Source organism: Cladophialophora psammophila (genome assembly GCF_000585535.1).
Source record: "Cladophialophora psammophila CBS 110553 chromosome Unknown aczJe-supercont1.1, whole genome shotgun sequence".
NCBI classification, from domain to species: domain Eukaryota; kingdom Fungi; phylum Ascomycota; class Eurotiomycetes; order Chaetothyriales; family Herpotrichiellaceae; genus Cladophialophora; species Cladophialophora psammophila.
Window position 1 is genome coordinate 3,688,041 of NW_006912922.1, and position 25,030 is coordinate 3,713,070.

General features: G+C 52.2%; 8 protein-coding genes across 8 annotated transcripts; 4 read left to right on the forward strand and 4 right to left on the reverse strand.

Moving 5' to 3' along the window:
* Positions 1–1,413: 1,413 nt before the first annotated feature.
* Positions 1,414–2,206, reverse strand: A1O5_01297 (uncharacterized protein; the record flags this gene model as incomplete). Its single annotated transcript, XM_007741916.1, has 3 exons — positions 1,414–1,680; positions 1,744–2,072; positions 2,182–2,206. 3 exons carry the CDS (start codon positions 2,204–2,206, stop codon positions 1,414–1,416), a joined length of 621 nt encoding a protein of 206 aa, XP_007740106.1.
* Positions 2,207–3,074: 868 nt separating this feature from the next.
* Positions 3,075–3,804, forward strand: A1O5_01298 (uncharacterized protein; the record flags this gene model as incomplete). Its single annotated transcript, XM_007741917.1, has 2 exons — positions 3,075–3,122; positions 3,172–3,804. The coding sequence occupies 2 exons, from the start codon at positions 3,075–3,077 to the stop codon at positions 3,802–3,804; spliced, it is 681 nt and encodes a 226-aa protein (XP_007740107.1).
* A 647-nt stretch (positions 3,805–4,451) lies between these two features.
* Positions 4,452–4,846, forward strand: A1O5_01299 (uncharacterized protein; the record flags this gene model as incomplete). The annotated part of the gene is made up of 2 exons (XM_007741918.1): positions 4,452–4,667; positions 4,709–4,846. The coding sequence occupies 2 exons, from the start codon at positions 4,452–4,454 to the stop codon at positions 4,844–4,846; spliced, it is 354 nt and encodes a 117-aa protein (XP_007740108.1).
* A 1,109-nt stretch (positions 4,847–5,955) lies between these two features.
* Positions 5,956–6,375, forward strand: A1O5_01300 (uncharacterized protein; the record flags this gene model as incomplete). Its single annotated transcript, XM_007741919.1, has 1 exon — positions 5,956–6,375. One exon carries the CDS (start codon positions 5,956–5,958, stop codon positions 6,373–6,375), a length of 420 nt encoding a protein of 139 aa, XP_007740109.1.
* A 737-nt stretch (positions 6,376–7,112) lies between these two features.
* A1O5_01301 (uncharacterized protein) lies at positions 7,113–10,766 on the reverse strand (the record flags this gene model as incomplete). Its single annotated transcript, XM_007741920.1, has 1 exon — positions 7,113–10,766. The coding sequence occupies one exon, from the start codon at positions 10,764–10,766 to the stop codon at positions 7,113–7,115; it is 3,654 nt and encodes a 1,217-aa protein (XP_007740110.1).
* Positions 10,767–11,687: 921 nt separating this feature from the next.
* On the reverse strand, positions 11,688–12,494 carry A1O5_01302 (vesicle-associated membrane protein 7; the record flags this gene model as incomplete). The annotated part of the gene is made up of 2 exons (XM_007741921.1): positions 11,688–12,399; positions 12,457–12,494. The coding sequence occupies 2 exons, from the start codon at positions 12,492–12,494 to the stop codon at positions 11,688–11,690; spliced, it is 750 nt and encodes a 249-aa protein (XP_007740111.1).
* Positions 12,495–13,092: 598 nt separating this feature from the next.
* On the reverse strand, positions 13,093–16,629 carry A1O5_01303 (uncharacterized protein; the record flags this gene model as incomplete). Its single annotated transcript, XM_007741922.1, has 1 exon — positions 13,093–16,629. One exon carries the CDS (start codon positions 16,627–16,629, stop codon positions 13,093–13,095), a length of 3,537 nt encoding a protein of 1,178 aa, XP_007740112.1.
* A 1,360-nt stretch (positions 16,630–17,989) lies between these two features.
* On the forward strand, positions 17,990–25,016 carry A1O5_01304 (protein pyrABCN; the record flags this gene model as incomplete). The annotated part of the gene is made up of 2 exons (XM_007741923.1): positions 17,990–21,199; positions 21,372–25,016. 2 exons carry the CDS (start codon positions 17,990–17,992, stop codon positions 25,014–25,016), a joined length of 6,855 nt encoding a protein of 2,284 aa, XP_007740113.1.
* Between the last annotated feature and the right edge of the window lie 14 nt (positions 25,017–25,030).

Sequence of the window (25,030 nt, forward strand, 5' to 3'; positions counted from 1 at the left end):
GTTCCGTCCCAATCACAGAGTGGTGTATAAGTACCCAGTACGTGTGGGCAGGCGGGAACACGGAATACGCAGCAAGGTCAGTGCTCCGCATGTCGGAGCACCTGGGCAGTGGTTGTGTACTTGTATACCTACCCAAGTATGTGTGTGTACTCGGTAGGCATGTACATACCTACCCGTGCCGGCCGGTCGATGCGGAAGGGGTAGTCCCGGCATGCTAACTCCCTGGCTCCCTTCCTGACTCTGTATCACCTCCCTCCCTAGTGCAGTACAGATCTCCCCCAGTACCGCCCAACTACATAGTACAGTACACAACCGATGTCTCTCGGGCCTATGGTCACAGGCCAGGAATAGTGGCATGTGCCAACTCAGTGCCAGAACTGCGCTGCCAAATATGTAAGTACCAGGGAGGCGGCCAGGGTCACGGGAGGTGACTACGACTGTGACTGTGACTGTGACTGTGAGGGGCGTCGGGGGTGTGCGAGCAGACTAGACACGAGCAGACCACGGGCACATTCACTACAATGTCCATAAGCAAATGATGGATGCGCCGGGGGTGGAGGTGAGGAGACTTGCGCGCCGCCATGACTCATCAGCCTGGTCTGCCTTGGTGTGCCTGCTTATGATTATTGCTGGCGCTGGTATTGGATGGGATGCCTTTCACCGCACCGCCCATGTACCTACCTTGTAGCTACATGCCCGAGTAGTAGGGCGTCTCTGCTCTGTGGGAGCTTAGGGTGCCTGAACGAGATGCGGTGTGAGTACTGCAGTGTGTGTACGCATATGTGGCGTACTGGCTGTGCCCCCGTTATCACCTACCTAGGTACGTAGTCGGATCGCAATGAGAGTCTGGCGCGGTAGCGGTTCATCTTACGTGGGATGCTAATGGGGGATACGTATCGGATCAATTGTTTGAATACTGACAGGCTGGTAGAGGCATGACTGATTGATTGATTGATTGATGATCGAGGAGCTCTCCTGTCCATCCATTGTCGTCTCTCCCAAAGCTCCCAACACCAATAAAAGCCCTCCCCTGTAAATTCCTTGCCGCACCATTGCAATTGCAAAAAGAAAGTGTTGTGCTGTTGTCGCCACGATGTAACAGCAGAGCCCCTAGTTTTCGTTGCCTAAGCGTAGAACCGCGCTGCGTGGGCTTTAATCGAGAAATGGGAAACGCATGTGGTCAGGATATTCTAGAGGCTGTGGTGACGATACGAGAACGCTCGCTCATATGGACCGGGTTGGGTGGAATGGAAAAGGTGAACCTGATGGTGGGATTTCGTAGAGTTGAATGTCTGCAGTATTGACTCGAGGATCTGGCATTTAACGAGCAAGGATGCCTTGGTCTGGACGTCATTTCGATCCGCTTGCTTCGAGGCCGCGCATTGAGTGCCGCCTGATGGGAGACATTGCAACTCATGCGGCCTCCTTGCCTTTGCCTTTGCCTTTAGCGTCACCTTCTGCTTCGTCCTCTTCGAGATCGGGCATCTCATCATCATCATCCTCCTCTTCCTCTTCATTGTCGTCGCCACCCTCGGCTCCTCCCTCTGCTCCCAAGCCGGCACCACCACCGAGTTTGGAGAAGTCAATGCCACCAAAGCCCCCGTCTTCTCCGAGACCACCTCCAAATTGGTTCATATAGTCATCTTCCGGAGCTTCGTTTTGTTCGTCCTCATCCACCCACTGAAAGGCGGCAAAGGGTCAGTAAACAGGCAGCTAGTGACGTGGAGAGTCATGGGGGCATACCTTGTCAAAGTCTGTGCGCAGGTAATGTACTTTTGCGGGGTCCTTGAGGAGGCGTGGCCAGTACTCTTCCTTGAGTTCCTTCTTCCTGAGAATCATCTGGATGTTGGCTGGGGTGTGATGCGTCTTGGAGTTCTCGACATCGATCTCAGAGTAGAATTCCATCTCAAGATGATATGTGGTCTTCTTGGTCTCTGACGTGCCAGTGAAGGTGAGGCCGGTGGGCTTAAGGTCGAGTTTGAGGGACTTGGGGGGAACATCAGGCACGCTGATGGTCAGGTAGATGTAATTCTTTTCTGGCTCAGTGGTGGACGAGCGCTGCGCCCATAGGACTGCGGACACTCCAAGTCAGTCATTTGTTCAGGCTAAAATGAGAGTTTGGTACTGAGCGAGGGGGGTGGCTCTGGAGCGTTGAAGTCATCGAGGCAGGAGAGGGTTTACCTTCTGGAGTAACCTGGCTAGACATGGTGAGGTTTGCGAATTGGAGGGGCTTCTGGCCTAAGAGGATGGGAAAGTAAGGGTGAAGAAGGAGAGGAGGACCGTTGTCGAGTTAAAAAGGCACGACCGAGGTGTGAGAACAATGGGAGACGGAAAAATCTGCTTCTTGCTTGCTTGCTTGCTTCACTCGGCCTGTTGTAAAAGGTTCAACTATTTGTGTGTGGGCGATCGGTCTAAGGTGAAGGGGACGAGGCTGTTCGAAGTGCAACGAATAACATCGAAAGCCCCCCAAGCTGCTGGGCTGAGCACGCACTTGCAAACAGTGCCTGTTCCACTGCCCACTCAGCATGACTTTCCACGAGCAAGACCCTCTTAAGGTACCGCCGAGTCCGCATCCGCACAACTAGTACGCCCATACTGCCTGCCACTTATTCACTTATGCCCTTCCCCCACTCCTTCCCACCCCCCCCATTGTCTAACAAGTAGGCATCGTCCAAAAGGACTTCGACTTCCTACCCAGCACTTAACCACCTGTTGCACCTACCCGCCTCGCCGCCAAGTACCGAGTGTCTGACTGGGCTACCCGCCGTCAACCTTCCTCCACTGGCATCTGCAGGTGATAAAGTATTCGCTACAGCTGCTCCCTAGTTGATCTCCATCCATCAGCCCTACAACTTACTTTGGACAGCAAGTAGACCTCGCGCTTATTATCGCTCCTAGCCCTATGACCGAGTGTTATCGCAGACATTCACGTGCGACTTTCACCGCAAGCCTGCCGCTGGCGGCGTTTGGTTCAGAGACCAGCATGGCCCTGTAGTTGACCACGAGCAGCCCGCAATCGAGCACAGAAAAGGAGCCTACCAAGCAACAAGGACCGCTACAGGAATACCGCCATCATGCAATCGTTCAAAGCGGTCTTCTTCAAACCGGATCCCCAAGAACAAGTTCGTCTGTAACTTCCCGCTGAATTGGCGCAGGCTGACTCTATCTCAGAAACGAAAATGCGACGGCATCATTCGGAAAAACGTGCGGGCTCTAGACCGGGATATCACAAACCTCAAGATCACCGAACAGAAAACAAGGACTCTGATACTGAACGCCGCAAAGAGGGGACAGAAAAATCCGTCTCAGGCGAAACAAGGCGCCGACGAAGCACGAATATTTGCTAGAGAGATGATCAAGGTTCGGAAGCAGTCGGCAAGGTTACACACCAGCAAAGCACAACTGCAAAGCGTCCAGATGCAAGTGAACGAGGCATTTTCTGTTCGCAAGATCGAAGGCAGTCTCAAAGCCAGCACGCGCATCATGAAGGATGTCAACACATTAATTCGGTTACCAGAGCTGACCGGAACCATGCAAGAGCTGAGCCAGGAATTGATGAAGGCTGGCATCATTGAAGAAATGGTTGGTGATGCTCTACCGAACGATGAACTGCTGGAAGGAGAAGACGAAGAGGCGGAGACAGAAGTGGACAAAGTACTGGGCGAGGTATTGAAGGGAAGGTTGGGCACACCCGAACAGCAAGTCCCCCAGCTCCCAGTGGAAGCGGAGGAAGAAGAACCGGAAGAGGACAGAGAAGCAGAATTGGAGCAAATGCGAGGGAGGCTCGAGGCGTTGAAAAGCTGAGATGGCCACGAGGAAACATGGCTGTACCTTTCTGGCGCGGCTGCCGTAGACCAAGCCATATACTGCTAGCTTTGGGGACTATGAGACATGAATGGCGTTCTACAGGATCACGTAGAGTATTTCAACACCATCCACCTCGAGGATGAATATTTGTCGAGACGACACACCGCAGGACACATGTGGTGATGGACCGTTCACGTGACGTTGATATAGGAGACGCCCGAAACAGGCTTGGTGCAGGCTTGGCTGCATCCGAATGTCTCCTGTGCCTGTTGCTGCGCCTGCGCCTGCGCCTCACCCTATTAACCTTGCCGCTTTCATCATTTTGGCGTGACTCTTTTCATTCTCCTTCTGCCTTGCCTTCTCCTTCACCTTTGTCGCTGTGACCAGTCGAATTCAACTCCCATCCAAACGCATATTGAATTCTAGCCGCGCGCGTCTTCGTCGCCATTTCCTTTCGATCATCTATCTCTCCTTCCGACTTTTCGAATCTCGCTCCAGGACAGACCACCGCGACCAGTGGTCGTCCATCCTGCGACTCCGCCAAACTTAACAGCCCTCTCTTGACGCCTGCAACATTCTTCACAGGCCACTCCTTCCACCTTTGCAAAATTCATTCTTGAACTAAATCTTCCTATCCGTTCAAGATGTCTGGCAGGCTAGATCAATCTCTCGACTCCATCATTGATAGCCAGAAGAAGGCGAAGCGCGAAGCTCGCCGTCGCAAGGTCGGAAAGTCAACTGGTCCCACTGCTCCCGTCGGTGGTGTCAAGAAGGCAACCAAACCAGCAAAGTCCGCCATCAAACCTTCTGCCGGCGCTGCAGCTCAATCACGTCCAAGCAAGATCGTTGTCAGTGGATTGGTATGTTCTGATTGACTTCGTTGCGTCTCATAACGCCGCAGCTAACTCTTACTGCAGCCATTCGACGTCAACGAAGCCCAGATCAAGGTATGTTGATAAAGAGGCTTTCGACCTTGGATCCCATCGCCGCTTATCACGGCCTGTTATTCTTTGGCTCTTTACGCGACCGTGTCCGATAAGAGGAAGTTGAATGCAACAAGAAGAATGGGGAAGATGTCGAGCGGGAGAGACCATACTCAAGGACTGTATCGCCATGCTGAAAATGCTGGCCTTGTCTGGGGCAGGCAACACTCTCTTCACCTTCGGCTCGCATCTTCCTTTTGCGATGCCATTCGGTGAAAACACAGTTTGCCATGATCTTGCAAAATCCATTCTCCACGGCTAGCCTCCGTGTGGGACTCTGATGCAGATCTGCCCAGAGGAATTCTCAAGACGCTGAGACGCTTGAGACCCTCTCGCCTTGTTTGTCTGGAGCATCAGCGAGGTTGCACCGAAACATACCGCAAGCAGAGCAGCGCAGCGCAGCACCATACGTCGAGACTCATCATTGTCCCTTTGGTTTCTGGCCCATCTCTCACCGACATGCACGATCATGTGTTCATCAACGCCAAACGTCAAAGACTCGTGCCAAATGGTCATATGCTCTACGCCAGCATTCAGACATCATCTACGGTTCCTTTCGACCTGCATCATTTACCTCTGAAATTCACCAACCGTCCTCAAGCATCCGACCTGTCATGGACTGAACAACTAGTCATATTTTCAAGTCAAGCGCGAAATTTTCCACACTTGGCATGAGAATGTATACGCATTTCAACCATCTACAGGGGTGAGGGGTTTTGTTGGCCGACCGCGATGATACGAGACTCGACTGCTGACCTGCCTGCTGCTCTCAATACTTTTGCACTCGCTGATGCTCTGGCGCAAAGGATATGTACCTGGACTATACTCTACTGTGGAAACATCTATTACTGCATTCTTACCTGGGGACGAACGATGCGGAAGAAATGCTATTCCTACCTCTCTCCAGCAGTTTACTGATCACTCGCGGACGAATAGGAATACTTCGGCAAGTCCGTAGGCAACGTCAAGAAGGTCTCTTTGCAGTACAACCAGAATGGTCAGAGCCGTGGTATTGCCGACATCATCTTTTCGAAGCCCGACTCTGCCGCCAAAGCTGCAAAAGACCTGAACGGAATGCTGGTGGATAAGCGACCAATGAAGGCAAGCACGACACCATCCGCACCGTACATGGACTTCTCCTGACCTCGACTAGATTGAAGTGGTGATGGACGCCAGCAGTGTTCCGGAGCCGGCTCCAGCCAAGTCACTTGCGGAACGTGTTGCGTACGCAAATCCACCGAAACGCTCCGGAAAGTCAGAACCACTGACAAAGACCAGCGCCAACCCAAAAGCCCAACCGAAGTCAGCTACCGCAACAAAAAAGGTGACCGGAAAGGATGGCACAAAGGGGAGATCGGCCGGCAAACCCGGCAAGCCAAAGCGTGGACGAAACCCTCGAGCCAAACCCAAGACCGCCGAAGAACTCGACGCCGAAATGACCGACTATTGGGGAGGTAATAACCCCTCCGCAGTGGGCACGACCGCTGAAGCTGCAGCCACCAACGGTATTGCTCCCGCGGCCAATACCAGCGATGATATGGGCATGGAGGAGATTTCAGTAAGCGACGTCGAATTCATCTACTGAACCCGTTCAGACTGACACCCGTATCAGTGAATGCCCGTGATTGGATATCGTGAAGGAAGACAGGACCCCAGGAGTGAAGCCCGTGCAACCATAACTCTCAACAACCATCGACTTCCGAGCTTTCTCTTTTCATCACACGACTGTACTGAATAGCCATCTAGCATTCTTGCCCGCTTCCGCATGACCCACAGATTCTACTTCATTCATACGAAAAATGTGTTGCTATCTTTGCCGGGGAGGTGGGAGGTCATGGCATAGACCTGGGAGGATGGTCTGGAGGATCGATAGCAGTGGCCTTGAGCGGGCACTAGGAGTATCAAACTGGCTTAGGATGAGAGGCATCAGCGATAGAGTGCACCGGACCATTGGCTTGGTAATTCAGCAGGCAGGATCCTGATCAGAAATATGTGCAAACGAGCTTAAATATTTAAGGTCACTTTCCGTCTGAGCGAAACATTGGACTCAATAGCATTCTTTGCTTTTCTCAATCTTCCTCTTATACGAAATTCTAGCCATCGTGAATCATCAACTTGGTCATCAGCACCCGAGAACTGCATCACTCCCTACACGTTGTTCTGCATTCAGTTGATCGCCTATGCCCGGTCTCAGGAGGAAAAGAACCCCCCGTTCCCGTTCGATCCTCCTATTGTGTCGGCGTGTAGATAGATCAGACGAAGAGTTCAACAGAGAGAGTGAGCGCGTACACAACCTAAGCTAACTTAGTCGAGGTGCTGGTCTCAGATGAATTCGAAACCGTCGTCGTCGTCGTCGTCCTCCTCCTCGGCGTCGTTGTCGGTTTCGTTGCCGTTACCATTGTCTCCCATCTCGATCAAGACGACCGAGCTGGAACTCGAGGCCTGGTCGTGTTGTGGATGTGGATGAGGTTGAAGCTGAGAACGATTACGAGGATGGGGACGGGGATAGTATTGGCCATGGGCGAACGGTTCCGGCTCCGGCTCCAGCCGGTTTGCTGGTTCGTGGGAATGGGACGGGAGATCAGGGAGAATGAAGCCGTGGGGGAAGTTCTGGGTCCTGGCCTTGCCTTTCCCGTTGTCCTTGTTCTCCTCGTTGTCCCTGCGCCTGTCCTTGTCATCATTCACCTCCTTTACGATTGTTTCGAATTCGGGCATGGTGTTGATGATGTTGTTGTTGTTTTGAGACTCGTCCTTGAGGTTGTGCTGTGCATGACGAAGTTGACCAGCCCCTTGGCCCTGACCTTGATCATAGCCGCGTCCCGTACTTTCCTGGTTGGAATTTCCAATGGCGTTGGAACTCGCGTGTGATTCTGTTGCGTGCTCACTGTCCCAGTTGACCATGTCAGTGTCTGAGTCTCCATCGTCGAACACACCTTCATCAACATCGTCGGCGCTCAGCATATCCGCATCAGCCTCATCATCCGTTCCCATTACATCTTTGCCCACGGGGACGACACTGTGGGCCACACCTTCGAAATCATTGGGACCCGTAAACACAGTAGTCTCTCTATTGACGTCGATGGTGCTGATACTTGACATACTCTTGACTGTCCGGGTCCCATCCGTGGCGAACTTACTGGCCTTCCCCAAGGTACTGACGGCCTGGGAGCTCGTGATTTCGTCAAATTCGCTGTTTGCCTCGGTGTCTGCTTGATCGAACCCGCGCTTGATCCGTCCCGGCCCGAAGCTCTCGATATTTGTCTGTACTGGATCGAGATTCGGGACGGGTTCCTCCTCAAACACTCCCCCTGTGCCGTCGTCGTTCCCATCAGGTACCCAGAGTGGTAGGTAGCGGAATTCGTTGGCATTGAGGCAAAGAAGACTGTCAAAAAGGTCCGTGGGCAATAGGCCAGTCTCGTGGAAGAGATGGGGTGGGTAGACAATTTTTGAACAGATTGATTCGATGGCCGTGGTAAGCTCATTAAGCAGTTCTTCTGGACTGATAGGCGAGTGATAGCTGGGAGGTATAGTTCCTTCAGCGTCTGTGTTGCTGTTAGAGAAGGCTTGTTTGACGCGATTGCTAATTCGAGGAGTGGGAGGGGGGGGGTTAACGTGGTGCGTTCGCTCCTCCTTGGGGAGGTTCAATTCTTCATACCGACCGGTATATGGATTGAAGAACATGTTTGAAGCGAAGGCACAAGCGTCTGCTGCTACTGTTGGCGCCGCCCAATTTGGGTTGATTGGCAGCGGTGCTGTCGACTCGGCCGAGACATTGTTTTCAAATGTGGTTCCCTGTATGAATCGAGATTCGCCGGTATCATTCACCGGTGTAGTGTTTCGTACTGTCAGATTTGGAGGCGTAGAAACTCCTTGCTGACTTTCAGTGGCGCTGTTGGCTACGTAGTTATTAACCTGTTGCAAGACGTTTCCTGTACTTGTTGGCTTGGGTCTCAGTGCGAAAGCAGGTGGCTCAGTGCTAGGCGCAGTTGTCGTGTGTGCTTTCTTGGGTAGAATGGTTCTCCATGAAGGAGATGTGGGAATTCGTGCAATAGAGGAGGATATTGAATTATGTCTATCTCGAAAAGGAAGGGTAGAGTCGTCTAATTCGTTAGTCTTGCGACGCTTTGCAGAGGGTGTTCCATAAACGACCTCTCGGCTCCAAAACATTTGATTGAGAACTTTGATCGTTCTGACGAAAGCCCCTCGCGGAACTTGAGTGATCCCATTGAAGGGGTCATCCTTGCAGAGCCCCTGAAGGACCTGAAGGTATTGCGTGTCATCGCTCAAGCCAATTGTGCCTTGGCTGGACGTGTTGTAGCTGCCCTCATCGAATTGCGTATGCTGCAATGCTATCCAGAATGTCTTAGTGAACTGCCTCGTCCGCTGACTGAGCGACCCGTAGACAACGCTGTAGTCCTCACTAGAAGCTGTTCGAAAAGGGAAAGTTGACTTTAGATCCGACTCCAAATTTCTAAAGTTTCCTTGATTCTGGCATAGAACGTGGTAAATTCTCGACCTGATATAGTCTTTGATAATTTCCTTGGTCGTTTTCAGCGCCTCCACCCCTCTCGGGGTTTGCCCAACAGCGTTGTCGAGGATTGCGTAGGTTGGGCTCTCGTGCAGGAAATCCATGTCTTTACACATACTGCAGACCATTTGGCGAATACGCTTGACGAAAGACGAAGCAGCGTGGTCAATTCGATTGCGTTCATCGTCGTCAAGAAGTTCCAGCTTTCGGCCATGGACACTTTGACGACGAAGAGTTAGAATCTCCGGGTTGAGCTCACCGCAGGCTTCGATAAGGGCCCTCTCGCCGACGAGGATGGAGAAGGAATCTTTAATAAGATCCGTCGATCTGATGGCCATGCCGATACGATATGCCACCTCAGGGTTGTTTTGAATGAAGTTGCTATTGTTGCCCGCATAAATCCAGGTCATGATCCAACCTGAGATGCGCTCGTGAGTAGCACAACCAAAGTATCGCGCAATGGCAAAAAAAGTCCAGAGTTTAGGGGCAGAATCTAGCTTCGGATCATTCCCTTGAATGGCCTGGAGCATTCGTTCGAGGGCGGACCAGTGCCGAAGTGGAGAATAATCTGGTGCAGTTGTGCCTGGAGGCGCAGCCTTGTTATCCGATGACTGACTCGATTTTGGCTTTGCCGTGTTGGAAGGGCTTGGGTCTGCGTCTCCCGTGTTCTCTGATGAAACCAATCGCTTTGCCAACGGGTCGGCATGAGGCTGAATTCCGAATTCGTCGTGGCCTAGAACGGCAAGAGGAGACAGATCATACTTGTGCCTTGCCAGATGCCATGTGAGCACACCACGCGTACAGGTCAGATCGGTGATGAGAATGACGGCTTCCTCATCTTCATTGGGTGGGCGGAGGTCGATGTAGTACTTGAACTTCCCTCCGTGTGCAGCTTCTGCTTTGTTCAACACACCGAGCTTCCTCAGCTTTCTCTCGGCGCGAAATGACTTTGTTGGGTTCAGGAGATCTCGGTCAGTAAACCTGGACTCGTCGCCCATGAGCCTAAGATTTGTGCTTTCGACAACATGGACCCGATCAAAATGCTGTTTGATGTAGTGATAGTCCTTGCCGTTCTGCTCCGGCATTTGTGGAGGAGCCCCAAAATAGATGGCTGTATCGCCAGCCGTGTCGGCAAGGGCGGTGAACTCATTGTTCAGACTCAAGACAAGCTCAAGTGATGGCTCATCTGATGACGACAGACGCTGAGACGAACCCATTAGGGTATCTGTTCGCTTCCCTGCTTTGGCTTGGTCTTGAAGAGACAGTTGAATAGCTCGAGTTAAGTCTTGTTCCTCTTGTATCCGCCCTGCTGCTGTTTTGTCGGAGGTCGCAGCAGCACTGTCCTGAGCGGGAGGCTGAGTTGAGGGCGAATTCCAGATGTCTTCGGAATCACCAGCGACACCCTGACCTCTATTAGTTGGTGCTGCGGTAGATGCAGGAAGGGCCATTGGTTTTCTGATCAATGCTGAATGCCTGGAAACAAGGGTCGTGGCGCTCAGACTTGAGGTGGACTCAATGATTTGCTTTCGGACATGTATAATGGAGGGATTTCTGCGAGCCTGTTCACAGAGCCGTGTTATATCGCTCACCTGTTAAAGACCTCGTGGAGTTGGCTTGGGGTGAGAAATGTAGAGACTCATGCAGTCTGTGCAAGGTGAGGACTGGAAAGCCTGAGAAGGTGATGAGCTGGTGGTACAGAGTTTGTCACCCGGCTTTGTGAGCCATAAATGTGTCCAGATGCAAGTTGTGAAGAGACAGGAAGATTGCAAATTGTCAATCACACAGTGAGGACAAAGGAAGAGTGAGGCTGAAGCCTGAAAGTGAGAAGACGAAAAACGGCCTGAGGCTTGTCTGATGGCTTGCGGTGTCTTGTGGTGTCTGCCTGGTGAGCAATGAGCATTTCCCTCACACCTGGTTCAGCCCATCACAGCCCATCACAGCCCTATTCGGTGCCTATCCTCTGTCCCTGCACATAGTTATTGGCTCTTTTGGTGTTGGTGCTGTGGATTCGGTGGGACTTTGGGGGCATTGCAAGGCATACGGAAGAGAAGGTGGAAGACGAGGTGGAGGTGGGGGAGGCTAAGCGGGATCCCATCCCATCCCATCCAGTACGACGTACTTATGTACCTCGGTCCTCTAGCGAGAATGCGAGCCTCTTTTTGCGACTGTGGGAATTTAGACAACGGAAGAGGTCACGATTTCTGTCTGAATTGTGCAATGGCCATACCTGTTCTTTGTAGCCACGAATGCAATCAATCCCCCATAACTGCCATAGAAATACACGCTGACCTGGCCAGGAAAGAAACCCTTGAAGCCCTCGATCAGTCCGTTTCAATCAAGACTCGCACAATACACCCGTTTTCACTCACTCAGCCAACACATTTGCTCCAGGTGGGCAATCCGCAGCCGAATCCGACGAACAGATAGATCAGAAAGATGACAACAACCACAAGCAGCACCATCACCCGCACGTTTTTCCACCACATCTGCCGCCTTAACCCTCTGCTTCGCACTCGGAAATCCCGCGCACTCCCTCCCAACCGATCCGTTTTGTCCACCAAAAGATCAATCCTCTCCCCTCTCTCCAGCACCCGCTCAATGTTCTCAGTCATGATGTCCCTGACGTCGTCAATCTCTTTGCGTGCATTGGTCAATGCATCACTCGGCGGGGCGGTGTTGTATTGCTGGATCATCGCCTTTAGAGTAGAGTTGAAGGCTGCGGTCCCATAGGCGGGCAACGACGAAAAATCCGTAGACTCGGGCTTATACTGTGTCAGGAACTTCTTCTTGAGCTCCAGCAGGAACGCGAACGGCACACGCCGGCCCATCTCTGTCTGAGCAACCACCAGGTAGGTGAGAGCCGCATGACTGGAAAGTTGCTCGTCGGACCCATTCGACGTCGAGGAAGGCGAGTCTGCAATGTAGTGGACAAACAGACGGTCGTGGGTGTAGGTGAGCTTCGCGGGAGTCGAATGAGAGATCTTGGGGAGAATGACTGAGGCAAGCGATGAGGCCGAAGAAGACGAGGTGCCAGGTGATGTATGCTCGGTGAGGATAGTGGTTCCATGAGCAATGCATGCACTGCCATCTAAGGTGAGAACACTTGCTCGCCTTGAAGTGCACAGAGGCGGTACTTACTAGAGCAGCTGGTTGGACTGTCCTGAACTCGAGGCCATCTTGGAGCGCTGCAGACACTGGATGAGTATTGGTGGGTGGTATAAGTCCGGGGGCAAGAATGATGAGATCCCGTCAGATGCAGCTCAGTCAACTATACGCGGATTTAGGGCGAGGAGAAGCAGTTAAGTGGCAATAGGAACTGGGTGGGACAGACTGATGGATGGATGGGTGGGTGGATGGATTGATGGAGGTGGACAAGAGCAATTGCCTGATTGTTGCATGCAGAGTGTCGAGGGTGCAGTTGGCGCGGTCTGCGGAGTTCGCCTTGGACAGTTGCGTCACTCCTGGGCGCTAGTACTCGGCGAGTCGGTACCGGGCGTAGCTGCTAGCCTTCTGTACGTCAGCCTTGCGAATTTCAGCCTCGCTAACCCATCAATCTGGAGTATTACTATCATCTGCTTGTAGAATGCGCATCGACCGACAATTCAATCTATTCCGAGGACCGAGTACGGAGCACAGGGTTGATCTCTTGTTGCGAGCCACCCAAGGTATCAACGCAAACCACAACATCTGGCCGCTACCCGAATTTGACCTTGCATCACACTTGACTCCTTTCATTTAGCACGCTCAGGAATTAGCGCTCCGTTGCCCCCCTTCTCAGGTGCTAGCGGGCTGTTCTATAGCTCTCTGCCCTTCGCTCTTCTCATTCTCTCCTTCTGTCATGGTCTGCTCGGCATGGGCGGGCTCTTCCATCCTAGTGACTGAGCTCGGTCGGGGTGTAGCAGCCTCCGCGTCGTTGCTTGCCGCGTGTGGTCGATCGATTTCTTTCTCCCGGGCTCTTTCCTTGGGTCCATTTGTCCTGGCTCCGCCTCCACGACTCCTGCTTCCGTCACCATCGTGTCTCATATGGTCTCTCATCTCGTGAATCACTTCCCTGAAACTCTCCTCGAGGGCATTCATCCGAGCCATCATAATTTTAGTAAACATCTCTTGCTGTTCTTTCTGCTCTTTTGCACGGCGTGATTCGGTTGATCCTTTACCCACGTGAGCAGCAAATGAGCTGGGGAGTGCGCCAACGTAGCCTCCACCTATCGCTCTGTTGTCACCAATGTCTGATACCAGATCCATCTCGAGTGATGGTTTCCGCCGCATTTGAGCTGGTTGGCTTTTGAGTGACACCAGTCCTGCTAAATTCGGGGTTGACCGGAAGCTCTGTTCGTCTTTCGTGACAAGTATCGGTCGCATTCGAGTTGGAGCTGCTGCTCGCTTTGGCGTTCTATGCCCTGTACCACTGGAACCGGGCTTCGAGACGGGTGTGCGAGTTCCTGATCCAGGTGCTGAAATATGTGACTTGGTGGCTGGTGGTTTATTCTCTTCGACTGATGAAGTCTGGTCCGTGCTTGAATCCGTCATGGGCTTAAAGATCATGGTCGCCACCGACATGTTGCGAGAATGATGACGGGGCTGGTTCTTGGGAGAGCGTCGTGAAGGCGAACTAGTCCCTGAGCCAGGCCCTTCAAGTTTCGCCCGAGAAACGGCAGCCATAGGTCGGTCTTCCTCGGGAGAAGGGCCTCCTAGCGTTTGTCTAGTTGTGAAGTAGTCACGATGCCCTAGAACGGCAGCGGCCGTGTTGTGTTGCTCAGGCCCTACATCGCTTTGTGACCGATGTTCAAATGTGGTTGTGTCCTCCTCATCACCCTCGACGTTTGTTGGCATCTCATCGTCTCCATCCGCATCCGTGTTATGCGATGGCTGCTCTAACGCGGAAGGGGTTGCCGTCGGGGGATGTGCCTCGCCTGGAGAGAAGAATCCTGCATTGGTCCTAAAGTCCTCCGGGTCGGACACAACTGACATTGTTCGACGAGAGAAGTCGCGAATTCGACTGAGCCGGCGCTGTCTTCGAGACACTGTTTGCTTGCCCTCGAGCCTATCGACGATCTGCCTGTCTTGCTCCTGCGGCGGTTCTGCCACGTCGTCGCCCAGTTTGTTCATCCATGTGCTAACCACATTACTTGCCTTGCGCCGGTCTCGGCTTTGATGGGCACTTCTGATGGTACTGTCAAAAGGCTGTTTGAATACTTCTTCGAGAGCCCTGTCCTGTCGGAAGGTGGCAATCGAAGGAGCCCGATGGAGCCGCGTAAACTTTGTCGATCTTTTCACACGCCCGCGGCGCTCCACAAGGTCGATGCTGTCGTAGACGGTACGTTGCAGGATAGCCTTTTCATACAACAAGATCGAAAGCAGCAGGGGTAGATGCGTGATCTTAATAATAGTTCGGTTGATCTTGACGTATTGGCGGAAGGGGACGAAGTACCTGAGAGGCACCAAAAGCCACTGAATTATGTTTGTCGGCGCCACGTACGAGAAGAGCGCGTCGGATTTGACATGAGAAATGGTGTTGACTGCAAACAGGAATTGATGCTCTTCACTCGCGTTCCGGACGATGGCCATGAACGAATTAGTCAAGACGGTGATCAAGATGGTGACTACGAGGAAGTGACAGATGAACAAGAACAGGGTCAGAATCGTCTTTCCCAGAATGTTGTATCCCGCCCATCGGTCCCAGGCAGCCGGTGTGAAACCCATAAGCATTTGTAGCAGAGCGTAAGCTACCGAGCTGGGAGTATCAATTCCGTCGTCGCCGAACGACAATGTGAGGGCAACGAAGAACCCACTGCAGCTGATCAGGATTAGCAGTGAAACTGCAATGAGATCTGCTGCCATGTATCGAAAGGCAATGAGAAGTGGTGAGAAATAACGGTAATGATCCAGCACGGAGAACAGCCGAGGAAAGAGTAGGATGGCGTCGGCGGCAAGAACATCGTAGGCCATGTTGGCCACCATGTGCTTTCTGACATCTGGCATGAGGATCCCGTAGATGCGCAGCGCCAAGTGGACGACCAAAATGAGGAGGATTCCCAAGTCGAAGGTGTTCCAGAAACTAGCGATGTAGAGACTGAAGCCTTGTTCGTTGAATCCCACAATCTCATCAAGCATATAGCCGGCAGCCCAAAACCAGAAGATGACTTCGAGCGTCGTGATCTCGAGAGAGCGCTTCACGAGGACGGCGACAAACAGGCTCAGGAGAACAGCGAAGGACAAGGTAGACAAGATGTTGCGGTATCGAGGGACTCGCAACCGCGACAACTTGAAAAGAGAGGCGTCACGAGGATCGTACAGCGTCACTGCTCGCCTTGGAGTGCGTGAATCAGTGTTGGTGGAGGTGGGCTTTCCAGACAAACCACTGTTATTTGTACCGTAACTTCTCGCTTGACTCGTTGTGGGCAACGGCCGATGCAGACTGTCGGCCGCGGAGTGGAAGACAATTGTACCAGCCCAGATCGCCTCGAGCTGCTTCACTACCATCGGATGAGAGAGGAACTTTTTAGCCTGAGCGCGGATGGCAATCTCGAAGCACGAGATTCTTGCCGGCCGATGAGCCGGTTTTTTGGAGCTTGCTGTGGGCCTTCGTTCGTTCTCTGCATGAGCCATTGCATCCAATTGGCCTTGAAGAGGGTCGAAGTCATAGGACAAGGCGTCAATGAGCTCTCTCGTGGAAAAGTCTTTGAGCAGTTTGATGGCAATCAACTCACAGACCATTGCCCGAGTCGTGTTTGTTCCACTGTTACCAGAGGACATAGCGGCCTCTTTGCCATACTGGAGACAATTTGCCATTAGAGCATAATGCGTTGCAGCAGTCAGATGGTTGCTGCGGATTTCTTGCTCGATCGGCTTTACAAGGAATTGTGAGATCTGGGGAGACCGGAGTTGCTCCCAGGTCAAGACCGTGTCACAGCGAGAGCTTACCAACAAGCGGACGGCGTGTGTGAGGGCAAAGACCGGGATGGCATCGAGACGAGCCGCAGAGAATATGGGAAGAAGGGGTGTTGTATCGTCAGGTCCGTCTTCGTCTTCGTCACTTAGGTCTTCCGCCCCTTGGTTGCTTTCCTCCTCTTCCTCTTGGTCCTCATCCTCATCCTCTTCAAGTCTGTCTCCTTCATGGTCCATGTCTTCATCCTGATCTTCCTGAGAGATGAGCTCAGGGTCGGTCTCGGAAGACCGCCTCCCATTGCGTCGAGTCGGGTTTCGTGAGTATTCGGGGGATCGTGTCGTTGGAGCGTAGCTCGACGAGAAAGGGGACCGTTCCCGGCGCCTCTGGCCCCTGGGATTCCGTGTTAGGGAGAAAGAGATCATGATCGAACCAACAGAGACTAGGTAACTTGTAGTGGGTGGTGGAGGGTTGCACAATGGGGAGGTGAATTAGAATTCGCAACGCGTAAACAAATGACCGCAACTTGGAATCGAAGACGAAATAAAACACATTTGGACGTTAGACAGACTTGGAACACTAATAGAGAGTCAGCAGTCTGCTTAAGAATAAAGAAAAGACAGGGAGGGATGAGTGAAGGGCATATCGGTGAGTGTTTGCGGGATATTTTGTTTGCACGAGCAGAGGGAGCAGAATGCGAGTGGTGATCAGCGCCCAGCTGCGCCTGCCAGGCCCGCTTTGGACTTGGTAAAACTCTCAGCCTGAGCACTAGCAGCCATCATCGTGGAGGTTCAATGCTGCTGCAAGCAAAGGATTGCATCAAGAGACACGGGATTCCATCTGCATGTGCAGAATGCGGAGGGTGGAATTTGAGGCGATAGCAGTGAGATGAGAGGTCAGTTGGACAAACCGTGGGCGCAGGCCAATGTTTTGGTGACATCAGGGGAAGCGGTTGCAGATAAGGCGCATTCTAATATGCAATGGAGCTGCGCAGTTAGGACGTGTGATTGGGGTCGCATGCGAGCAGCCGAGGGAGGCCTGTGGGTGACTTACTGGGTAGGGTGGCCGGCACCAAGCCTGCACCCAATTTGACACCTAATGCCGCTTATGCAGAGGGCAATTGAGGGGGGGGGGGAGATCAGAGCGGGATGCAGTGCAGCATGCAGCGTGGGGAAGCCACCTCGATCCTCGATCACCTTGAAGCCAAAGAAAAGTGGTACTGACTGAGGCTGAGAGTGCCCCGTGGGTGTGCCGTGTCAGCTGCGTCTGCTGCTATTCTTTCTGGTTTTTCTTTCTGGGTCCGAGACTGACTCTATTCTCCCGACTTCAACGTCTCTCTTGAGATTTACCCGCTCTCCTCCCTCCTCTCTTGTCATCTCTCCGGGGAGGCAGGAGTGTCATGTCGGGGTGAAAATTTGATGGCCTCGAGTGGCTCCCGAAACCTGGCGGCGGGCAGATGCAGCAATAGCGGAGAGCCACGGCCTGCTTCTTCCCGTGATTGGCCAACAGCAAAAAAATCTGCTTGGCATCAAAAAAAGGACTTTCTCAGCACTGTCCACTGTCGACTGTCTCAATTTCATCTGGAACTGACTGCAATAGCATGCAATCTACTTTCCTCCTATTGCCTTGAGGTCTGGCGTTGGCACTGGCGAATACATAATCTCACCATCATCGCCATTGTACGCATCAGATGCGCCCTTGATTGTTCGCCTGCTGTGCTGACAGCAGTCCTCTCATTTCGCCATGAGTCGGTCAGTCTCCCTGACCACCGATGGTCATCGCCCAATGTCCAGTGACAGTAATCTGCCTCAGAGTCCAACGGTTGCCGCTTCTGTGGGTATTAGCAATACCGAAGGGCCTCTTTCTCCGACCTACCAGATCGACGGAGACCACATAGGTGCTCTCAACCCCATGGCCACACCTCAATCCCTCAACGGCGACCAGCCAAAAGTCTATCTCGAGCTCCGGGATGGCCAAGTGTTCGAGGGTCTTAGCTTTGGTGCCAACAAAAGCATTTCTGGAGAACTCGTCTTTCAAACCGGGATGGTAGGCTACCCAGAGTCTATGACCGATCCATCCTACCGCGGCCAGATCCTTGTCATTACTTTTCCGCTTGTCGGCAACTACGGTGTGCCCTCTAGAGAGACCTTGGACGACTTGCTAGGGGATCTCCCCAAGCACTTCGAGTCCGACCGGATCCATATTGGAGGACTTGTGGTTGCCTCATACGCGGGTGAGAGTTACTCTCATTACCTGGCTACTTCTTCTCTAGGAACCTGGTTGAAAGAACAAGGTGTTCCGGCAATGTGTGGTGTCGACACCCGAGCTCTGACAAAGATAATCCGAGAAGAGGGCAGCATGCTTGGCCGCATGCTCCAGGCAAGACCCTCTTCAAAGCCAAAGCTTTCGAATGGTGTCAAACTAGATGCACTTCCCAATGGAGACGTAGTGATGGGCCCGCAAAACTGGCGAGAGCAAGTTGAAGGAATCGACTGGCATGATCAGAACGAGAGAAACCTTGTGGCGGAGGTATCTGTGAGGGAACCCCGAGTCCTCTCTCCTCCCGCAACCAGAGCTCTGCTTCATCCGTCTGGGAGGCCTGTTCGTGTGGTGGTTGTGGATGTCGGTCTGAAGTACAATCAGCTGCGATGTCTACTATCTCGCGGGGTTGAAGTTCTCGTGGTGCCGTGGGATTTTGACTTTCCAGCTCTTGCTGGAACAAACTACGATGGACTATTCGTTTCCAATGGTCCCGGAGATCCCGCGATGCTCTCGACAACCATCAAACACATTTCCGAGGCTTTGAAGGAGGGGCGAACACCCATTTTCGGCATCTGTCTTGGTCATCAATTACTGGCTCGCGCAGCTGGTGCGGAGACATTGAAAATGAAGTTCGGTAATCGTGGTCACAACATTCCTTGCACAAACCTTTTGTCCGGACGGTGCTACATCACTTCGCAGAACCACGGATTTGCCGTCGATTCCATGACACTTCGTGAAGGGTGGGAAGAATTGTTTGTGAACGCAAACGATGGCAGCAACGAAGGTATTCGGCATGTGTCTCGACCGTACTTCAGCGTGCAGTTTCATCCCGAGTCCACGCCTGGACCTCGAGACACTGAATTCCTATTCGATGTCTTCGTTGATGCGATCATGAAGAGTATTGAATCTGTGGACGCTCTCCTTCGTCCTGTGACATTCCCAGGCGGTACCGTCGAGGAGAACGAACAAGCACATCCTCGTGTAACGGTCAAGAAAGTTCTTGTGCTTGGAAGCGGTGGCCTCAGCATCGGTCAAGCGGGAGAATTTGATTATTCTGGCAGTCAAGCAATCAAAGCTCTCAAGCAGGAAGGCATATACACCGTTTTGATCAACCCAAACATTGCAACTATACAAACCTCCAAGGGTCTTGCCGACAAGGTCTATTTCCTACCCGTCAACGCAGACTTTGTTCGGAAAGTCATCAAATATGAGAGGCCGGACGGCATTTACTGCACTTTTGGCGGTCAAACCGCTCTACAAGTCGGCATTCAACTGAAAGACGAGTTTGCAGCTCTCGGAGTACAAGTTTTGGGGACTCCAATTGACACTATAATTACCACCGAGGACCGGGAACTCTTCGCGAGAAGCATGGAGTCGATTGGAGAAAAATGCGCCAAATCAGCATCCGCTTCGAGCCTGGAGGAGGCAATGCGAGTTGTCCAAGACATTGGATTTCCTGTCATTGTCAGAGCTGCCTATGCATTGGGCGGACTCGGCAGTGGATTCGCTGAGGATCCAAATCAGCTGCGCGAGCTGTGCACAAAAGCGTTTGCTGCAAGTCCACAGGTGCTCATCGAGAGGAGCATGAAGGGCTGGAAAGAGATCGAATACGAGGTTGTCCGAGATGCCCGAGACAACTGTATAACCGTCTGCAATATGGAAAATTTTGACCCCCTTGGGATTCATACCGGGGACTCGATTGTTGTCGCTCCTTCGCAGACTCTGTCGGATGAAGATTACAACATGCTACGTACCACAGCCGTCAATGTCATTCGCCATCTCGGTGTCGTGGGCGAGTGTAATATTCAGTACGCTCTCAACCCCTTCTCCAAGGAGTATTGCATCATAGAGGTGAACGCCAGGCTATCTCGATCTTCAGCTCTAGCCTCCAAGGCGACAGGTTATCCGTTGGCGTTCATTGCCGCCAAACTCGGACTGGGAATCCCACTGAACGAGATATCCAATTCAGTCACGAAGAAAACCTGTGCTTGCTTCGAACCTTCGCTCGATTACGTTGTTGTCAAAATCCCCCGATGGGACTTGAAGAAATTCACCAGAGTATCTACACAGCTCGGGTCTTCGATGAAGAGTGTTGGCGAAGTCATGGCCATTGGCAGGACGTTCGAAGAAGCTATTCAAAAAGCCATCCGCTCTGTGGATTTTCATAATCTCGGCTTCTCGGATATCTCAAACCCTCTAATGTCCGTCGACGACGAACTGCAAACTCCTTCGGACCAAAGAATGTTCGCGATCGCCAATGCCATGCACGCGGGATATTCGGTAGACAAGATCTGGGAAATGACCAAGATTGACAAGTGGTTCCTTTCTCGGTTGAAAGGTTTGAGCGATTTCGCCAAACTCATGTCGACTTTCACGGCGACCAGCATCTCTCCGGCGTTGATTCGACAAGCCAAACAACTTGGATTCTCTGACAGACAGCTAGCTCGCTACTGGAATTCGAATGAGCTGGCGGTGAGACGTCTAAGGGCCGAGGCAGGCATACACCCCTACGTCAAGCAGATCGACACTGTTGCAGCCGAATTTCCCGCTTACACCAATTATCTCTATCTTACTTACAATGGTACTGAGCACGACATTGCGTTCGACGACCACGGAGTAATGGTCCTGGGTTCTGGCGTCTATCGAATTGGTTCTTCTGTGGAGTTTGATTGGTGCTCAGTCAGAGCCATCCGTACTCTCCGACAGCAAGGCTCCAAAACCATCATGGTCAATGTAAGTTGCATTTCTTTTGATATGCTCGCTTGCGCACTTCTGCTCCGGCAATTGGCTTTGAGCGCACACTATTCCCTGGATGGATTCTAGACCTTTGTTATCCTATTCTTTTTTTTTTCCTGCACTGATTTTCAGCCAACCTTTTGTCATATTCCCCGCTAACTTCTCTCAGTACAACCCGGAGACGGTGTCCACCGATTACGACGAAGCAGATAGGCTATACTTCGAGAATATCAATCTCGAATCGATCTTGGATATCTATCAGCTGGAATCAGCCAGTGGTGTCATTATTTCGATGGGCGGGCAGACCCCGAACAATATCGCCTTGCCTTTGCACAGGCTCAATGTAAAGATCCTGGGGACATCGCCCGAGATGATCGACTCGGCCGAGAATAGGTACAAATTCTCCCGAATGCTGGACAGGATCAACGTGGACCAGCCCTCCTGGAAAGAGCTTACAAGCATCGAGGACGCACTACAGTTCTGCGAAAAGGTCCAATATCCTGTTCTGGTACGACCATCATATGTTCTGTCTGGTGCAGCAATGAATACAGTGTATTCCAAGGATGATCTCGCCAGCTACCTCAATCAAGCAGTGGCTGTATCAAGGGAACATCCCGTTGTGATCACCAAGTATATTGAGAATGCCAAAGAGATCGAAATGGACGCAGTGGCAAAAGACGGCGTCATGACTGGGCATTTCATTTCGGAACACGTTGAAAATGCCGGTGTCCATTCGGGAGATGCCACCCTCATATGTCCTCCACAGGACCTTGAGCCAGAGACTATTGCACGAATTGAGGAGGCGACCCGCAAGATCGGGAATGCTCTCAATGTGACAGGTCCGTTCAATATCCAATTCATTGCCAAAGACAACGAAATTAAAGTCATCGAATGCAACGTTCGAGCCTCGCGATCCTTCCCGTTTGTCTCGAAAGTCATGGGCGTCGATCTCATCGAGATGGCAACCAACGTCATCATGGACAAACCAGTGACTCCTTATCCGCCCGTCAATCTACCTCCAGACTACGTCGGTGTCAAGGCCCCTCAATTCTCCTTCTCTCGTTTGTCCGGCGCAGACCCCGTCTTGGGTGTTGAGATGGCGTCAACTGGAGAAGTTGCCTGCTTTGGACGAGATCGTTACGAAGCTTATATTAAGGCAACCATTTCGACTGGTTTCAAACTACCTGAAAAGAACATCCTCCTCTCCATCGGATCTTTCAAAGACAAGATGGAAATGCTTCCCTCGGTGCGGAAATTGCACCATATGGGATATAACCTATTTGCAACTTCGGGCACGGCTGACTTCCTTGAGGAGCATGGCATTAAAGTTAAATACTTGGAGGTCCTTGGTGGAGACGACAAAGATCAAAAATCAGAGTATTCGCTGACCCAGCACCTGGCAAGTAACATGATCGACCTCTACATCAATTTGCCCTCCAGCAATCGATTTAGGAGACCTGCGAATTATATGAGCAAAGGATATCGTACTCGGAGAATGGCTGTCGACTATCAGACTCCCTTGATCACGAATGTCAAGATCGCTAAGATCCTCATCGAAGCCCTAGCCAGACACTATGACTTGAACATTCGGAATATCGACTTCCAAACAAGTCATCGAACAGTGCTTCTTCCAGGGTTGATCAACGTAGCTGCATTTGTCCCCGGTATTGCTCAGAAAGGATCTCCAGATTTCTCCCTCGTCACCAAGGCGTCCATTGCAGCAGGCTTCAGCATGGTTCGGGTCATGCCCGTCGGCATCGATAGTGCTGTTGCCGATGCCCGATCTCTGAAAATTGCACAGCACAATGCTCAAAGTGGAGCATTCTGTGACTTCAACCTGTCTGTAGCAGCTACCGATTCCAATTCCGAGCAGATTGTCAATGTCAAGGAAGAGGTCGGATCGCTCTTCATTCCTTTCAACCATCTCTCTTCAGGCAACATCAACAAGGTTGCGACCGTGACAGCTCATTTCGGAACATGGCCGTCCTACAAGCCAATTGTGACGGACGCAAAAACCACAGATCTAGCATCAATCCTCTTACTCGCAAGTCTACATGATCGAAAAGTCCACGTACACAACGTCACATCCAAGGACGATATCAGCTTGATTGCTCTCTCCAAGGAGAAGGGCCTGAAAGTCACATGTGACGTGTCAGTCTACAGTCTCTTTTTGTCTCAAGCAGACTACCCCGACTGCTCTGCGCTACCATCCGCTGCTGACCAGCAAGCTTTATGGGATCACCTGCCGACAATTGATGTATTCTCGATTGGCAGCCTGCCATATCAGATTGCTGGTGAAAACGCAGCCCCCACTGTGGGGATTACCGATGCTCTTCCGCTGCTGTTGACGGCGGTCTCGGAAGGGAAGATGACTGTGGACGACGTGACCACCCGTCTGCACGACAACCCGACCGCCATCTTTGAACTTCATGAACAGGCTTCCACCTCTGTCGAGATTGATATTGATCGCCCCTATGTGCTTCAAGTTGGCGAGGTATGGTCACCGTTCGTCGGAAGGACATTGCGCGGAGCAGTTTCGAGAGTCATTTTCCAAGGAAAGACTGCTTGCCTTGATGGTGAAGTGCTTCTCGACGGTCCTCGAGGTTCGGACATGTCATCGCACCTACTCCATCCTGTTTCGGCAGCGGGCATTTCTGCGTCTCCCGTCATCCAGGCACAAGTAGAGAGTCCAAGTGACAGACGAACCTCCATGCTCGACACCATGGCAACCAGACGTGTCTCAATGAGCACTCGAAGCAGGCCTATTGTCCGTGCTCGCCCCATGGATGAAGTCCTAGAAACGACCAGTCCAATGCTCCCAGCCGCAGCTTTGTACCAACCCCAATCTCCGTCCACAATCTCGCCTTCTCTTCTCTCTCTTCTCGCTTCGTCCCCCTTCAAAAATCGCCACGTGCTCTCCGTCAACCAGTACAACCGGCAGGATCTGCACATCCTCTTCACCGTTGCACAGGAAATGCGTTTGGGTGTCCAACGTCAAGGTATCCTCCCCATCCTGCAATCCCGCGTTCTTTGCACGATGTTCTACGAGCCCAGCACCCGCACTTCGGGATCCTTCGACGCTGCAATGCAGCGGCTAGGAGGTCGCACGATCGCCATTAACACCGACCACTCAAGTACTCAAAAGGGAGAGACCCTGCAGGACAGTATCCGGACGCTAGGCTGCTACGGCGATGCCGTCGTACTTCGCCATCCGGACGAAGAGTCTGCTTCCACTGCGGCAAAATTTTCCCCTGTGCCTATCATCAATGGGGGCAACGGGAGTCGTGAACATCCTACCCAAGCTTTCCTCGATCTCTTCACCATCCGCGAAGAGTTGGGCACTGTCACCGGTCTCACTGTCACATTCACAGGTGATCTCAAGTACGGACGCACAGTCCATTCCCTGGTGAAACTCCTCCAGTACTATGAAGTGCGCATCAATCTCGTCTCACCCAAGGCGCTTGCCTTGCCAGCTGAAGTGCGCGACCTTATTGTGTCTTCGGGTCAACTGGCCATCGAATCAGACACGCTCACACCCGAGGTTGTTGCCAAGAGCGACGTGTTGTATTGCACGCGTGTTCAAAAAGAGAGATTCCCTTCACTCAACGAATATGAGAGGTTGAAGGATAGTCTGATTGTGGACAACTCCGTGTTGAAATACGCAAAGCAGAGCATGATCGTCATGCACCCGCTGCCGAGGAATAGGGAAATCAGCGAGGAAGTCGACTTTGATCAGCGCGCAGCCTATTTCAGGCAGATGCGGTACGGGTTGTACACGAGAATGGCACTGCTGGCCCTCGTGTTGGCGCATTAGAATGACAATACGGC